The 16,267-nt window shown below is 56.6% G+C and overlaps 2 protein-coding genes across 6 annotated transcripts; one reads left to right on the top strand and one right to left on the bottom strand.

Annotated features, from left to right (window-relative positions):
- The first annotated feature begins 3,169 nt into the window (after window positions 1–3,169).
- Window positions 3,170–10,223, top strand: DENND1C (DENN domain containing 1C). Of its 4 annotated transcripts, XM_039910166.1 has the most exons (23): window positions 3,170–3,331; window positions 4,385–4,449; window positions 4,547–4,590; window positions 4,778–4,827; window positions 5,044–5,163; window positions 5,277–5,346; window positions 5,530–5,610; window positions 5,788–5,862; window positions 6,019–6,072; window positions 6,186–6,296; window positions 6,390–6,490; window positions 6,594–6,720; window positions 6,823–6,924; window positions 7,157–7,282; window positions 7,460–7,561; window positions 7,655–7,745; window positions 7,888–7,928; window positions 8,112–8,183; window positions 8,379–8,423; window positions 8,506–8,625; window positions 8,993–9,063; window positions 9,194–9,404; window positions 9,509–10,223. In XM_039910166.1, the coding sequence occupies exons 1-23, from the start codon at window positions 3,315–3,317 to the stop codon at window positions 10,070–10,072; spliced, it is 2,460 nt and encodes an 819-aa protein (XP_039766100.1). In that variant the 5' UTR covers window positions 3,170–3,314; the 3' UTR covers window positions 10,073–10,223. The 4 variants fall into 4 exon arrangements, with proteins under 4 accessions (XP_039766100.1, XP_028908017.1, XP_028908020.1 ...); XM_029052184.2 differs by having other exon boundaries at window positions 5,788–6,072; XM_029052187.2 differs by having other exon boundaries at window positions 5,788–6,072; window positions 6,675–6,720.
- A 455-nt stretch (window positions 10,224–10,678) lies between these two features.
- On the bottom strand, window positions 10,679–14,004 carry CRB3 (crumbs cell polarity complex component 3). 2 transcript variants are annotated; one of them, XM_029052192.1, is made up of 5 exons: window positions 13,919–14,004; window positions 13,140–13,316; window positions 12,370–12,428; window positions 11,911–12,054; window positions 10,679–11,229 (listed from the first exon to the last, which is right to left on the bottom strand). In XM_029052192.1, exons 2-5 carry the CDS (start codon window positions 13,210–13,212, stop codon window positions 11,161–11,163), a joined length of 345 nt encoding a protein of 114 aa, XP_028908025.1. In that variant the 5' UTR covers window positions 13,213–13,316; window positions 13,919–14,004; the 3' UTR covers window positions 10,679–11,160. The 2 variants fall into 2 exon arrangements, with proteins under 2 accessions (XP_028908025.1, XP_028908026.1); XM_029052193.1 differs by lacking the exon at window positions 13,919–14,004 and having other exon boundaries at window positions 13,140–13,347.
- Between the last annotated feature and the right edge of the window lie 2,263 nt (window positions 14,005–16,267).

Here is a 16,267-nt window from a genome sequence, read left to right on the forward strand (position 1 = left end):
AGGGTTGGAGGATGTAGGCTGGGTGAGAGCCCGATGAAAAGTTGGGAAAGCCCTTGAGTACTAGCTCTGATTTGAAGGTGGTTGGGGCTTGGGCCTGCCCCTGGGCCCTACGGACATCTGGGCTGGCAGGAGTGCCAGGCAGCTGGGCTGAGGAGAGAGCACCCAACCCCCTTCTTGCCTGAAATAGCCTCCAGAGCTATGCCCAGCAACCGGACACCATTCACCCTATCCTGCCTTGCCCTCCTAAGGGCCCCAGGCCAACTGGGAACAGGGCCAGGGGCCTGGCTTCTGAGCAGAGACGTAAGGACTGACCACACCCCAGGCTGACAATGGTCTGCACACAGTAAGTGCTTAATAAATACCACTGATAGATTGATTAATAGCAGGCACCATTTCTTTGGGGAGCAAAAAAAGAAACTCCAACTTTCCTACATTGTTCCACTTGGCTCTTCACCCCTCCTCCCCTATGTACCTTTTGCATTTGGGGACCAAGATCTGGGCCCCTCTACACTGTAAGCTCTTGGTGGGCAAGGAACATGTCTACCAATACATGTGTTATACTCTCCCAAACACTTACTAAAGTGCTCTACACACAGTAAGCACTCAATAAATACCATTGATTGGCCTTCCCAGACCAAGCCCCACCCAACTTTCCTCTTGCCTCAACTTGCTCCCTTTGTTCTTTCCCCCTCCCAGCCCCACAGCACTTTTGTACCTATTTGTAATTTATTTATTTGTATTAATGTCTGTCTCCTCCCACCTCTCCCCTCCATTCATTGGGGGCAGGGAATGTTTATTGTTCTATTACACTCTCCCAAGCACTTAGTACAGTGCTCTGTACATAGTAAGTGTTCAATAAATATGATTGAATGAATGATTGGTTGTCAGCCACTGGGGTGGCCAGTCGTCTGCTTCTGACCCAAACAGTCTGGTTTTTAGCTGGTCAGTTTCCTGCCCGATTCTGACCCAGCTTAAGAGGCCTCTGGGACTGGTATTTTAATTTTCAGGTCCTAACCTCCTACCCCCAAGTCCTGCAGCTCAGAAATGGCATCGGTGTTCACAGGGACTTGGGAGGGAAATCCAACAGTTCTGTAGCAAGCGTGTGGAAGGGGTCAGGGGTGTGTCATGTTCCCCTTCCCCCACCCCCTGGAAAATGCCCTAGGATCATATGGACACAATGTCCTTCTGCAAAATTGTGCATATGACATCACGTGTGTCCCTGGGGTGATGCATGTGATGTCCTGAGCATCCTTGTCCAACATCTGGGCTGCCCAATGGGTCACTCTGGACATTCCAGACTCCAAGATCAGGGAGGTGGGGAGAGCTGGGTAGCAGGGTCTACACCTGATCACCTTGTATTCCCCCCCCCCCCCAGCACTTAGAACAGTACTTTGCGCATAGTAAGTGCTTAACAAATACCATCATTATTATTATGTGGGACAGGGACTGCATCCAACCTGAATTTCTTATATCTACCCCAGTGTTTAGAACAATGCTTGGCACATAATAGGTGTTTTAAAAATTCCATTATTATTATTGGAATTCCTTGTGTCTTTGGATGGGGGAGATTAGGGTTGGAGTGGGAGGGTGTCCCTGGAGAAATGAGGGGCAGGGAAGAGAGGGAAGAATGGGGCTGGAAGACTCCTGAGTGCTAATCTCTCTGCTCCTAGAACCTAGTTGGAGGAACTGGGTTCTAATTCATTTATTTATTTAATTGTATGTATTGAGCATTTACTGTGTGCAAAGCCCTGTACTAAGCACTTGGGAGAGTACAATATAATAACCAGACAGATTCCCCGCCCATGACAAGCTCACAGTGTAGGGGGAATCCCTGCTGTGCCACTTACCTGCTGTGTGACTTTGGGCAAGTCACTTAACTTCTCTGTGCCTCAGTTCCCTCATCTGCAAAATGGGGATTCAATACCTGTTTCACACAGGGCCGGATGATCTTGTATCTACCCCAGTGCTTAATGTAATGCTTATTATAGTATAGAGAAGCAGCGTGGCTCAGTGGAAGGAGCACGGGCTTGGGAGTCAGAGGTCATGGGTTTGAATCCTGACTCTGCCACTCGTCAGCTGTGTGACTTTGAGCAAGTCACTTAACTTCTCTGTGCATCAGTTACCTCATCTGTAAAATGGGGATTAAGACTGTGAGCCTCACGTGGGGCAACCTGATTACCCTGTATCTACCCCAGCACTTAAGAACAGTGCTCTGCACATAGTAAGCGCTTAACAAATACCAACATTATTATTATTATGGCAATTATTATTATTACTATCCTGCCCAACCCTGCCAGCTAACAGGCCAATCCAAGAGGAGGTGTCCCCTGGGCTCAGAAAAAGGGAACAACTGGGCCACCCCTGAAAGATTTAGTGTGACCAGAGAATATTTGGTCCTTAAATGCTTCCTCTATGCAGTGTGGGAATGCAGTTCCCACCACTGTGAAAACAGGAAGAATTTTCACTCACACCATGACCTAGTAGAAATAATATGGGCCTGGGAGTCAGAAGATCTGGGTTCTAATTCCAGCTCTACCGCTTACCTACAGGATGAACTTGGACAAGTCACTTAACTTCTCTATGCCTGTACCCTCATCAACAAATTAGGGATTCACTAGCTCTTCTCCCTCCTCCTGAGCTCCAAATGGGACCTGGTTATCTTGTATCTACCCTGTGCTTCGTAAGGTGCTTGGCCCGTACTAAGTGTTTAACAAATACCACAGTTATCTCAGGCAGAGGAAAGGCAAGTCCTTGCGCTGCCCCACCCACCCTATCCATTCAGGGCCCAAACGTCCTGTGTACATACCTGGTTTCCCATTACCCTGCCATCTTCCCACTGGCTTGAGAAGCCAGAAGAGTCAGCAATGAAACAGAGCAAACTAGTGAGGCTTGGCCATGGCTGAAGTTGTCTGGTTAAACCTCAGAAAAACTCTCAGCCATTTTCTGTGTGTGTGCGTATGTGTGTCAGGGGCTATCCAAGGGCAGAGCTGAATGCCAGGACACCTAAGTTCCACTCAGGGCTCTGAGGGAGCAGAGCCCTAGGAATTAGCCTGGAGGAGGCCAGGATGCCTGGGTCCGGTAGAACCACGGGCGGGGGGCGGAGTATGTGGGGGGAAGCTGCCTTTAGGGACGTCACCCCGATACTTCCTCTCATAGCCACACAGGAAGCTGAGCTGAGCTGGGCCCGCGCCGCCACCCCCCCACCCAGAGAACTAGACGCAGATGGCAGATTTGTGACCCTTGGTGGGGGGGGGCGGTGCGGGGGACGGCAAAGCAGGGGCGAAGGGGCGAGGAGCTGGTCTGCACCAGACGCCATGGGCTCCAGGATCAAGTAAGACCTTCTCTTCCCTTCACCACTGCCGCAGATGCTGCCGCCACCACCACCGCCATCCCGTTCCCTCTCAACCTCCTTCCCCTCTCCGCTCCCTCATCCCCTTAACCCTGGCTCAACAGGCATCTTTCTGCTCCCTGCACTCAGCAGACCAGAACAGAAAAGGCCAACGGGCACATTTCTTCCAAAGAGACAGAAAGGCAGACTTCCCCTCGGCCCCACAGGGCTCTCCCTCCCAGGGGTGCCTGTCCCGGGGGCCAGAATGTTTATTCACCTGGAGTTTGCAACCCCTCCATCCCCCCCACCTCCCTTCCTCACCCCCAAATGCAATCTCTTTTTCTTCCTCCTCCTCATCACAAGGCCCCTGACCCTCTGGCTCTGGCCCTATGCTATAATAAAAACAATAACATCTGTGGTATTTGTTAAGCGCTTTTTATGTGCCAAGCACTGTACTAAGCTCTGGGATAGGTACAGGATCATCAGGTCGGACACAGTCCCTGTCTCACCCGGGGCTCAAAGTTCAAGTAAGAGGGAGAACAGGAATTGAATCCCCATTCTGCAGATATGGAAACTGAGGCCCAGAGAAGTTAAAGTGACCTGCCCGAAATCACACAACAGGCCAGTGGCAGAGTGGGGATTAGAACCCAGGTCCTCTGACTCCCAGACCTGGGCTCTTTCCACTAGGCTATGCTGCTTCTCTAGAATAGGAAGGGATAGGGCTAGGGAGAGCTGTGGGGTCCCAGCAGCCCCTCAATCCCACCACCCCCAGACTCAGGAGCGGGGAGGTCATGGTTGAAGGTGCAGGGGAGAAAAGAGGTGCTGTGAGTAAATCCAGGGATCCTGGCCCCCAGTTCCTCCCCTCCCAGTGCTCCTTTTCTTCCTAGGACCCAAGTATCTGGCTACCCCTGCCCTCCCCTACACCCCACTCTCCCATAACTTGAGTGGAAGCAGACCTGGTGGGAAACCAGAAGTCCCAGGGAGGGGCGGGAGAGGTGGAAGCGTGATCCATACAGACCAGGAGATTCTGCAGCACTCCCCCTCCCCCTCTCACAGGGAAACGCCCCCCAGTACATTCGATTGGTTCTTTGAGGCTGCCTGTCCTGCCTCCTTGCAGCAGGGTAAGTAAGAGTTGGAAGAAATTGTGGGGGTTGGGTCCTGGGAGGGGAAAGGGAAATCTCCGAGCTAAATCGCGTGGGCACTGCACTCTTCCCACAGACCCTCCTATCCTGAGGCAGTTCCCCAAGGACTTCAGTGACCAGGTAGGGTGGGCCCACCCTACCCCCTGACGCACTGGGAGAGAAGTGAGGATCAGGGGGTCAGTTGCCTGGGTCCATCTTGGGAGGTTAGATTAGCCCTTCTGTGCTGATGGGGATCAGGGGCCTGTGTTCAGGGCGGGGGAGGGGAAGCTCTCTCGCAGTGATGCTACCTCCATCTTTCCCATCCTAGGACTCAATTCAGATGTTGCCTAAATTCTGCTTCCCATATGATGTGGAGAGGTGAGAACAGAGGGTGAGACATCCGGGTGAGGGAGTGAAGGCAGGAAATGGGGGAGGGGACAGGACATCTAGGGCTTGAAAAGGAGGCTGGGGGCAGGACACCTGGGTTCGGGGAGGGGAGTAGGGGTGAAGGCAGGGGCACATGTCATCCCTGGGTGCACGGTGAGCCTGGGCATGCTGGGTTCCTGGCTGCCCCTCCCCTTCCCTCTCCTCCAGAGTGACCCCCAATCCCATGGTACAACATTTCACCTTCGTCCTCACCGACCTGGAGGGGAACCGGCGCTTCGGCTTCTGTCGTCTGGCTGGGGGCGCACTGAGTTGTCTCTGCATCCTCAGGTGGGCGGGGCGGGTTGTCTCTGGGGACTCAGCAGAGGTTGAGGGGAAGAGGGGAGTGCCCACAGGAGAAACCCAGGGTCCCACCTCAGAGCCACCATCTCCTTTCTTTTCAGCTACCTGCCATGGTTCGAGGTTTTCTACAAACTGCTCAACAATGTGGGGGACCTTTTAGCCAAGGGGCAGGTGAGAGCCCCTGGCCTCTGCCACAGCGACCTACAAGGTCCCCATTCTCCCACGTCCTCTCTCCCTCTCTACTTGATCCTTCACCAGCCCGGTCAGCCACCAAATCCAGCTCTCCAGTGGAGCCCTTGGCCCGCTCGTAAGCAATCTCTGGTGTCAGCTCCTGCCCCACTCTTTCTCACCTAGGTCAGCGAGGCAGAGGAGTTGCTCTCTGCCCTCTATCTACACCCTGTTCCTGGGCCCCACTCACCCATGGGGCTGGAGCTGGTAAGTCTCTGTGGCCTCTGGGAGTCTTGCTGCCTGTGTGCCTTGAACTCTGGGGTCCAGCCCATGTGGAGGGCTGGAGGTGTGGGGGGGGGGGGCATGACTGAGGGGGCTGGGCCTTGTTTCCCTGCCCTCCCCTCCAACCCCCCACGATTCATCACATCCCCTTCCTCTCCCCAGGACCAACAGCACAGCAAACTGAAAATCACCAGCCGCAGCTGCCCCCTGCCACAGGGCCCTGGGGAGAGCCAGACAGTGAGAGGGTCTCAGGGTGGAGCCAACCAGTGGGACGAAGGAGGGAGGGAAAAAGGGAGGAGGGAAGGAAGAAGGGAAGGAGGAAGGAGGGAAGAAGGAAGAGGAGAAGCTGTCTGCGCTGTGGTCTCATGTCTCCTCTCCCCCGCACCCCACCAGCTCTCCTACTTCATTGCCCCTGATGCCAACAGCCTGCCTTCCATCCCTGAGAGCGTGAGTCTGATCTGTGGCCGGTGGGGTATGGGAGAACTCTGGGCCGGGACACCTGGACCCCCTGCCCACCGGGGTGCCCAGGCCCAGCTGGTTCCCTGTCTTTACTTGGCCAGAGGAACCTGACAGAACTGGTGGTGGCCATGACTCCGGAGAACATTCTGCACCTGTACAGTTCCCTGCTCTGTGAGCGCCGCATCCTACTCACAGCCAGCAAGCTCAGCACGGTGAGGGCGGGCAAGAGAGAGAAGTGTGTGCGTATGTATTTAGGGGAAGGGGAAATGCTCTTGGCCCCCCTGACCCCTCTTCTCCCCCCCCAGCTGACCGCCTGCATCCACGCCTCCGCCTCCTTGCTCTATCCCATGCAGTGGCAGCATGTGTACATCCCCACCCTGCCCCCGCACCTGCTGGACTACTGCTGGTGAGAAGCCCAGGGGCCCAAGGGACCACAGGGCCAGGGGGAGGGACAAAGCATCTCCACTCCTGGAGATCTTGGAGAGAAGCTCTGCTCCCCCACCCCTCAGCTGGGCAGGAAGCAGAGGGCTGAATGAGTTCACCTCTCCGGCTCTGGGCGACACCCACCCGCCACATCCCTCTGCCCACAGCGCCCCCATGCCTTATCTCATTGGTGTGCACTCCAGCCTGATGGAGGTGAGTCTCGGGGTTGGGACTGGGGCGGTGTGGGTAGGGCCACCTGGTATTGCCCCATGCCCAGGGGTGGGTATTCACTCTCCTTTCCTCTTCCATTCTCAGAGAGTGCGGGACAAGGCCTTGGAGGACGTAGTCTTCCTCAACGTGGACACCAATACCTTGGAGTCACCCTTCCAGGACCTGCAGACCCTGCCCACAGAAGTGGTCAGGGCCAACACTACTCACCCTCCGGCCCATTTGCCCCAGCACTGCAATCTTCCCCCTTACCCCAACTCGCTGACATGACCAGTTTGGGCTAATGCCCACCCCTGGACCCAGCCAACTTCTCCTCTGGCCCCCAAATCTCCCAGCACTTCTCTCAGGCTCAGGCTAACTGGTTGGGGGAGGCTGGGCTGGTCCCTCACCCACACTGACTATCCCCCCTCAACCTGGCCAGGTGTCGCTGTTGCGGCTGCGCCTGCGGAAAATGACTCTGGCAGCGGGAGATGGGCTGGCCCGGGTGTTCCTGAGGGCCCAGGCCCTGCTCTTTGGGGACTACAGGGACGCCCTCCTCTACACCCCGGTGAGAAAGAGTTGGGAGCTATGGGTTTGGGGGCCGGTGGAGACCGGGGCACAGGATTCCTCTTCGGCCTCCCTAAGCACCCTTCCCAAGAGGCTCAGTCAAAGTCAAGGTCAAGAGGGACAGGAGTCGGGGATGAGTGGCAGGACCTGAGGCTAGCGCAAGCCTGTGTGTCTTCAGGGGCAGCCTGTGACTTTCTGTGAGGAGAAGTTCCTGGACCTGAAGCCAGGGCCCCTACACACCTTCCGTCAGGCTGCTGTGCACCTGCAGCTCTTCAAACAGGTGCAGCTGGTGGGTGAGGGAGGGGTGTAGGGGTCTGAGAAGGGCAGAGGGGCCCAGCTTCATTTCTTTCTCTGTCTCCCCGACCCTTGCCAGTTCATTGACGGGCGGCTGGAGAGGCTCAATGCTGGGGATGGCTTCTCCGACCTGTTTGAGCAGGAAATCACCGGGAGTGGGCTGGCCTCAGGTGAGACCCCCAGCCTCTTGCCCTCCCCCGGTCCAGGAGAGGAGTCAGCTTGGGGTTAGATTTGGTTACCGGGCTCCTCCTGGCAACCCAGCATGACAGGCCCCTTTGCTCCCCACCCTGACATTCTCCTTCCCTCCCACAGGCAGCCTGCGCTCCTATCAACTCTGGGCTGAGAATCTGAAGGTAATAATTCCACTGCCACAGAGTAGGGGCAGCCCAAGCTTCCTACTCCCACCAGGCCTCAGGGATCCCACACAAGTAACCCCCCCACCCAGCTCCTCCCAGAACTAAGATGGAACCCTGCCTCCCAGCTCTCTCCCTGGGATCTGTGAAGGTGACTCTCTCATGTCTCTCCCTCACTCCCAGAAAGGCGGTGGGGCCCTCCTTCACAGCGTGAAGACCCGGACCCAGCCAGCTGTCAAGAACATGTACCGCTCTGTGAGGCCTTGCCTGGGCAGGGATGCGGGGTGGGGAGGGCAGAGATGCAGCAAGCAGGACAAAGAAGTTGGGAATGGTTTCAGTGGGGGCAGGGGGAGGCATGGGGGGTGAGGGGGGAAGGGAGCAAAGATTGTTCTGAGGCTTCTGCCCTGGGTCAGAAGTCTCTTCCTATCCTCCTGCCATTGTCTCACCCAGGCCAAGAGCGGGCTGAAGGGCATGCAGAGCCGGTTGCTTTACAAGGTGAGAGGCCAGGGGGGCAAGCACTGCTGTGGAGGTTCACTGCAATCCATTCCCACCTAACGTCTCCCTCCTTCTGACACAGGATGGTGACCCCCGCTTGCAGAGGGGTGGCTCCCTGAGGGGCCCACCCCCTGGCCTCATGCCCAGCAACCGCTCTGAATGCTTGCAGAGTCGCCTGCCCATCACACAGCACTTCGGTCAGGTGAGAACCACTGTATCACCCCACCACCACCACCTCTAAGTGGGATCTCCTCCCCTTCACTTCCTGGCCAGACCCTCAACCCCCATCAGCTTTCTCCCCACCCAGAGCCTCCTAGCAAATTCCATTCGTTCATTCATTCAATTGTATTTACTGAGTGCTTACTGTGTGCAGTGCACTGTATTAAGCTCTTGGGAAGTACAATATGGCAACAAATAGAGACAATCTCTAGTCAACAACGGGCTCAGTCTACAATTCCATCCTTCCTCATCCCATGCTGGATCTCCTTCCCTACATCAACTGAGCTTGAGCTTCAGGGATCTGGACGGGGGGGAGCAGTGATGATGACCCCATTCTCAATCTGTTTCAGTCGCGGCCCCGGAGGCCAGCCCGGCGTTCTCAGCTCTGCAGTGAGCAGGGGCTGGTAGAGCAGGGGCTGAGGTAGGCCAGCACACGGGGTCCGGGAAGGGCAGCAGGTGGGGGGAGGAAGGGAGGTGAGGGGGAAAGGGAGGGTGGAAAAGAGGTGGTGGTTGGGGGGTGCACCTTAGACACTCCCTCCCTGTCTCCATAGCTCTGCTGCCCTGCCCCTGGAGGAGACAGGAGGGCTCCTGGGAGAGGAGCCCCTAGATAGCAGCTTCCTCGGTTCAGGGGAGCTGGACCTACTGGGAGAGATTCTGGACAGCCTGAACCTGGGAACCCCAGAACCCAGGGAGGCCCGAGGGCTGCACAGCAGCCGCAGTCTCGACTGCTGCAACCTGGAGACCGGCAGCTATTTCACTCCGGTAAGACAGACGCCCCTTCCTGTGCTCCTGAGGCCTGCTTTACCCTTCCCCCAGCCTGCATCACCCTAATTCCTCTCCCTTTTGATGGCCCTACCCCACTGCAGACCCAGAGACTGGGGGCCATGGGCTGGCCCCGCTGGCTCCTGGAGGAAGAGGAAGAGGAGGCACCAGAATCCCAACTGCTTCCTCACACAGTCCTACTGGCCGAGAGCCCCAGGCCCCTCCAGCCCCTTGAGAACCCTTTAAAGCCCGGACTAGAGCCAGACTCAAAGCCGGAACCACAGCCAGAACCGGAACCACAACCCGAGCCTGAGCCCGTGCCCCAACTCAAGCCCATCCCCGCGCCCCAACCCGCGCCTCTACCTGAGTCCATGCCCCAACCCGAGCCTGTGCCTGAGCCCATGTCCCAACCCGAGCCCATGTCTGAGCCCATGCTCGAACCCAAAATCGAGCCCCCTGGTTTCCTAAACACCCCCCAGCCCTCAGAGATCTCAGCTTTCTCCCAGCACCCAGCCTCCACCCTGCTTGGACCCCCAAGCCAGAGCCCTCAAAACAGTGGGATGTGGAATCAGGGAGTGGAGGACAGCCACTCTGCCCCTGGTGACAGAGATCCCGAAATCCTGGCCCTGCCCAGGGTGTCTGAGCTCAAGAAACGGTTTGAGAGTTAGGGGACACAGCCCGGCTGCCTTACCTCCTGCACCCCACTTGGTTTACATCGCCCTTTGCTGCTGAGGCTGCTCCCCCATGTGGCAGGAGTGGGTGGGGGTGGTGGAAAGGGCAAGAGCAGGCAGGGGAGATAATAAAGCTGCACCATCCTAACACCTGGCTTTTCCTCTCTCACTTCCAGCACAGGGGGAGGGCTGGAAGGAGAGTGAAGAAGTAGGTGATGGAGGTAGACAGCTGAGGGCCATGGTTCTGCGGCCCTCTCAGCTGACCCTCTCCAGGGGGAGTGGGGAGAAAGAACAAGAGGGAAAAGAGGCCCAGCCTGTCAAGATCGCCTCACCCCAGAGCCAAGGGACCAGCTAGATCCCCAGTCCTGAGCGAGGATCAGAATCCTGGGAGCATCCCCATTCCCAGCCCAAAGGTCCCACCAGAAGAGCCCCTGGCCCCAGGATGAGAAGAGGCCGCCATCCATGGCCCATAGCTTCAGGACCCCGGCAGAGGCCAAGCCAACATGTAGGCAGGCTTAATTGCCCAGGCTGGGGCCCCAGCCGAGCAGCTCAGTCCACCCCCTCCCGCAGCCACACCACCAGCCCCCAATCTCCAGAACACGGTTTCATTTGACAGCACAGCCACTGTCCTTTATATATATATAATATATATATAAAAATACAAGAGGTCCTGCCCTCTGCCCCACTCCCCAACAGTCCCCCAGGCCGAGTCCGGCAGGAGGAGAGAGGGGGAGAGGCTGGCAGGGGTCTAGGTTGGCTCGGGGAGAGTGGGGGAGCACCTGGGGAGAAGTTGCAAGAATACTAGGCTTACAGTGAGTTCTACCCTCCTGTGCTCTTAAGAGAGTTGGAGGGGAAGGGGGTGGGGAGAGGGGAGGGATGGTGACAGCTGGAGAAAGAAGCCCAGAGAAGTGAGAGGGTTGGCCCAAAGTCACACAGAAAAGGCCACCAGTATGAAAGTAGGAGGAACTGAGCAGGGTACATTTGCCCACTTCTCCCAGTGGCCACCCCCCCCCCACTTCCTTCCCCTACCAAGGGTGGCAATGCAGGGCCCAGCCTGGGGATCCAGGCTTCGTGGAGCCCCAGCCCTAGCATGGCAGACACCTGGCAGCTTTTGCCTTCGAGTCCTCGGGGCCGCGGGCCTCGGCGTGGGATGACTGAAAGGAGAGAAGAGTGGGGGTGAAGGGGTGGGGCATGGGTGAGAGGTGCGGTGGCAGCAGCAAAAGGGGAGAAGAGTGGAGAGGTAGGAGCCAGGAATGCCAGCAGTCCAGGCATCACACCCCATTTTCAGAACAGTTTCTTGGTCAAACTTCAGAAAAAACACCCAAAATTCAGCATGCAACTTGGAGATGGACCCCTCACCTTTCCCTGCAAACCACCACACACACACACACACACACACACCCCTGCACGCAAGCGCGCGCGCGCTCTCTCTCTCCTCTTTACGGCCCCACCCTCCATACAATCCCAGTCCAGGGGGGACCAAGAGCCAGAGCTTCAGTCAGAAGGGCAGGGAGTAGGCTGGACAGTAGGACTTGGCCATCACAGTTCACGAGGGCCAGGCTGAGGCCTCATGGCTCCAAGCCGCCACTTCCCAGGTGCTAGGCAAGGTGCCAAGGAAACACATTTCTTGGGGGAGGGGGGTGTCACAGTGTGTTGGGGGTTCTAGATGGCAGGAAGAGTGCCAGTTCCAAGTTGGGCACAAGTTCTGGGTGTCCAGCCCCAAATGAATTTCTCTTCCGCCTTCTCCTCGTCCGTAGCAAGAGGCAGCCAGCTCAGATGAGCCGCTCCTCGGGGGGCCGCTTGAGGTCAGGGGGTGGCTGGGCCCGGGCACCCACCTGCTCCTCACTGCTTGGCCGGTAGGTGCCCTCCGTCTGCCGCTTCTCCCGCAGTTTCTGCCCCAGGAAGTACAGGCCCATGGCCAGCAGCAGCAGCCCCAGCAAAGAGAACACTACGCTGATGGCTATCACGGCCTCCTGGGACTGTGTAGAGAGGGAAGGGGAGTTAGCCACAGTTGGCCAGGACGGCCCAGCAGGGACTCAGACAAATCTGGGCCTAGTCTCCACCCCTACACCCTCTCGCCCTCTGGGCGGACCCATGTCACTCCTAGGTCCCGTCGGTTCATCTCTGCCACACCTGGGGTGAGTGCACCCCTGTTCCCCATCACACCTGAGCTGCAGTTTATCCACTGTTTCCCTCTCCTTCACTCCCAAGATGTCTCTGCTTGAAGAAGGGTTGGATTTTTTTTGGACAGGGGAGAAGGTGGAGGGTGGGGGAGTGGATGGTTGGTTACTCACCAGGCCCTCAGGTTGAGAGGTGCTGTTATTTGCTCTAGGATCCACAGATGCCAGAATAGCTGGGGAGATGGCAGGGGTGAAGGGCAGGTCCCCCTCAGTTCTAAGAAGCCAAACTTCTGCCTTTCCTCCCCCTCCCACCCCAACTGCCCTGCTCTCTCCAGTCCCTCAGTCTCAGTGGAGACAAAACATGTTGGGGGGAGGGTGGGTGGGCATGAGGGGGTATCATTCTCCAAACACCAGGGAAGTCGGGCGTCAGAACGATAAGCCTGGGCAAACCAAGCTCGCAGCCTGCTCGGGAACCCTAGGAGGCAGAGCCCCAGGCAATGGCCTGGGCGTGGTCTCTGCTCCTTCTCAACCCTTGAGTGTCCCTGACTCACTTTTCTCCCTCACCCACCCACCCCCCTCCCCTCAAGTTGAAACCCGGAGGACAAACTGGTTTGGGCCAGTCCCCAGCCTGGGGAAATTGTGGACCCCAAAAGAGTTGAGATTTAAAGCCAACGTCCCGGAAATCCCCCAGCCCCAATTTCAGGGTACCCCAAGAGTGCCCCCAGGTACCCTTCCCGGGGTCTACACTGGCGACTTAAATTGCCACGGGCTCCAGGAGGGTGATAGACCCCTCAGGAGTCCTGCCCTATCACTCCTCTCGAAGGCTCACCCCCTTCCGGAGACAGGGATCTAGAAGTCTTGCTCCGAACTGTAACCATCACCCCCGCCCAGTGTCAGACCCGGAACCCAGGCATCCGGCGCCCCCCCTCTCCCTTGGTACCTACTTTGCCCCAGGACCCGGTGCGGCGGCTGCAAAGCCAGCACTAGGAGCAGCCCCAAGCCCCGGCCACTCGCCATGGAGCCGGAGGGGTAGGGTCGCCTCGAACTCGTTCCCCTCGTCGGCCTGAGGCTAACGCATCTCCCGGGCTGAGCAGGGGAAGAGGCCCGTTCGGCCACAGTACCTGGAGGGGAGGCAGAGATCGTGGGGACAGTGGGAAGGAATTGCAACTCGACCCCCAGCCCCAGCCATAATCCCCAAGAAGGGGACCCCGAGGAAAGACCCACCCCCAGCCCGATCCCAGACCAGCAGCCCTCCCACCCCTACAGCAACGCCCACGTGATGATGATGGGGGGAAGAGAGAGGAGAGAGGGGAGCTGCTCTTGGCCCGCGAGAAAACCAGGAGTTTGGGCCCCCCGTCCCTAGACTTGTCCCCTCCTTCCCCCCTCTCATCATGCCCATAGGGCAGACTCTTTGGACCGCGACGAGGACAGGGGAGCCGAACAGTGGCCAGAGTCTCTGGGGGCCGACAGTCCCAGCCCCTCCCCCACCCCAGGGGCCGGAGGTTAATAGTTAACCCAAGAGATCGGATTCCGGCCTGGTCGGGGGTAAGTGGCTAAGGACGGGAGGCGGGGGAGGGGAGAGAAAGAGAGCGAGAAAAAAAAAAGAGAGAGATAAGGGGCGATAGCCGCCCCCTCCAACTCCGTCTCCCCAAACGGCCGGCCGCCTAGGAGGGGAGGGGTCTCCAGCGCGGGAGAAAGAGATTAGCTTCGTCGCTCTCCCTACCTTGGCCGGTATCGGTCGGTCCTACGGCCTCGGTCCGTCCGGCCGGCCGGCTCCTACCGGCTCCGCCCGCTCACGTGACCCGGAAAGTTTAGTCACTCACCTGGGAGGGGAAGCGCACTTCCTGCAGGAGCACCTGAAGCCCAGGTGAGAGGGGAGGGGCCGGGGCCAGAGGGGGCGGGGCTGCGCCGGGAGCCAGGCCCGCGCCACCTCAACGGCACCTGTAACGGGAGAGGGGCACCTGTAACGCGGGGTCGGGGGGGCGGTTACCCGACCTGCAGCTGTAATGAGCACCTAAAGCGGGGGGTCACGCCTCTAAAAAGGGAGCTCGTCCGAGTCAGCTCTGTAGCATCACTTCAGCTACATCCAAGCTGAACAGACATTAGATCTTTTGGCTTCAGGCTCTCTACTTCTCCTTCTCACCCTTTATGTCTTCTGGCCGTATTTTCCCAGGGAAGAGAGGTAGGAGAGCGGGGAAAGGAGAAGGGGAGTGCAATCTAGAATTGGGGCCGGAAGCCAGGAGTCTGAATGTCCAGCGTCCTCACTGCCTTCAGGTCTGAGGGGAACTGCTGGGCTTGGAGGTGTGTGTGTTGGGGGGGTGGGGGAATGGAGTCTGGGAGGTTGTGGTTTTGAACCCAACCCATTGTTCCCTGGTTTGATTACTATGAATTCGCTGTGGGCAAGGAACCTGTCTACCAACTCTGTTGCACTGCTCTCTCACAACTGCTTAGTACACTGCTCTGCACACAGTAAGCCCTCAATAAATACCATTGATTGAACTCTGCCCTGACCTCTGAGTGTCCTTGAGTCTCCTCCCCCTCTACAGTATAGTGGTTAGCGTTCCTGCCTGTGACTTGGGGAAAGCAGAGTTCGAGTCCCCCGAGGGATACTCTTAGAGAAACACCATGGCCTAGTGGATGGAGCAGGGGCCTGGGAGTCAGAAGGACCTGGATTCTAATTCCAGCTCTGCCACTTTGCTGTGTGAACTTGGGCAAGGCATTTCTTGACTTGTTGCTGAATTGTACATTCCAAGCACTTAGTACAGTGCTCTGCACACAGTAAGTGCTCAATAAATACGACTGAATGAGTGAATTCCACTTCTCTGTGCCTCAGTTACCTCATCTGATAAATGGGAATTCAACTGTGAGCCCCATGTGGAACAGGGACTGTGTCCAACCTGATTAGCTTGTAACCACCCCAGTACAGTGCCTGGCAAAGAGTAAGTGGTTAATAAATACCACAGTTATCTGAAGTTTGTTTCCTCCTCTGTACCCTGTGGGTACCGGTCTCTGCCTCTCTTAGCCAGAGGCTCTTCAAATCCCTAAGAAGAAAAGAAAATGAGATTTTCAAGAACCCTGGGACCCTATGCTCCAATACCCTTAGAGAGGAAAGCGGGATCTGATAAGAAGTAGGTCTCTGGCCACTTAGGTTCTTGGAATATAGAGATTTTTGTCCTAGATTGGAGTTTGCGGGGGAGGTCTCAGGACCAGGGGATTGGAAGTGTTTCCATTTGTAGGTTAATGGGAGCAGTGTCTTGGGTTTATGTGTGAAACAAGTCGATGGATCAATAGCATTTATTGAATGCTTACTGTGTACAGAGCACTTTACTAAACACTTTAGACTCTAAGCTCTTTGTGAGCAGGGAATGTGTCTGTTATATTGTTATATCGTACTCTCCCAAGTGCTTAGTACAGTGCTCTGCAAACATTAAGCACTCAATAAATACAACTGATTAAGTACAGTGTAACCCAAAAGTTTACAATCCAGCAAAGGGAAGCAAACGATTTGGTTGCATTTCCATCTCCACTTCCTTTCCTCCTCCCAGACCTCTTGTCTTTAAATCGGCTATGTTATTGGTGCCTCGTGATGATGTGTTTATTATTATTTTTATTATCAGCAGCAAAATCATCATTAGCCTAATCCCAAAGCCACTTCCTCACCCATACTCTATAAACACGGCCAATTTCCAAGAATGTGGTCTTGGGCGAGAACCTGGCAGGGGAACCGTAGCTGGGGGCTATGACTTCGGGGTTCCCTGAAATTGGGAGAGAGAAATCCTCTCTCTCCCCCGCCCCGTATATACGTGCGCCTGAGTACGGCTTGAGAAGGGTGGATAAGTATGCAAGGTTGGCTCACTCATGCGTGTGCACGCACGTTTGTGTCAGGTGTGTTTTTACATGTATATTTAGCACATCATCATCACCATCAGGGAGGTCTTTGCGCAAAGCTCTGTATTAGGTGCCGAACGTGCGTTTGGACACATGTATGCAGAAAGAGTCCGCCCAAGGAATGGGGGAAGCGGGTTGGGAAAAAAAAACACCCTAGAGTAGCCGTTAGTTCTACAACGCTAGA

The sequence above is a fragment of the Ornithorhynchus anatinus genome, chromosome X1, assembly GCF_004115215.2.
Source record: "Ornithorhynchus anatinus isolate Pmale09 chromosome X1, mOrnAna1.pri.v4, whole genome shotgun sequence".
Lineage (NCBI taxonomy): Eukaryota > Metazoa > Chordata > Mammalia > Monotremata > Ornithorhynchidae > Ornithorhynchus > Ornithorhynchus anatinus.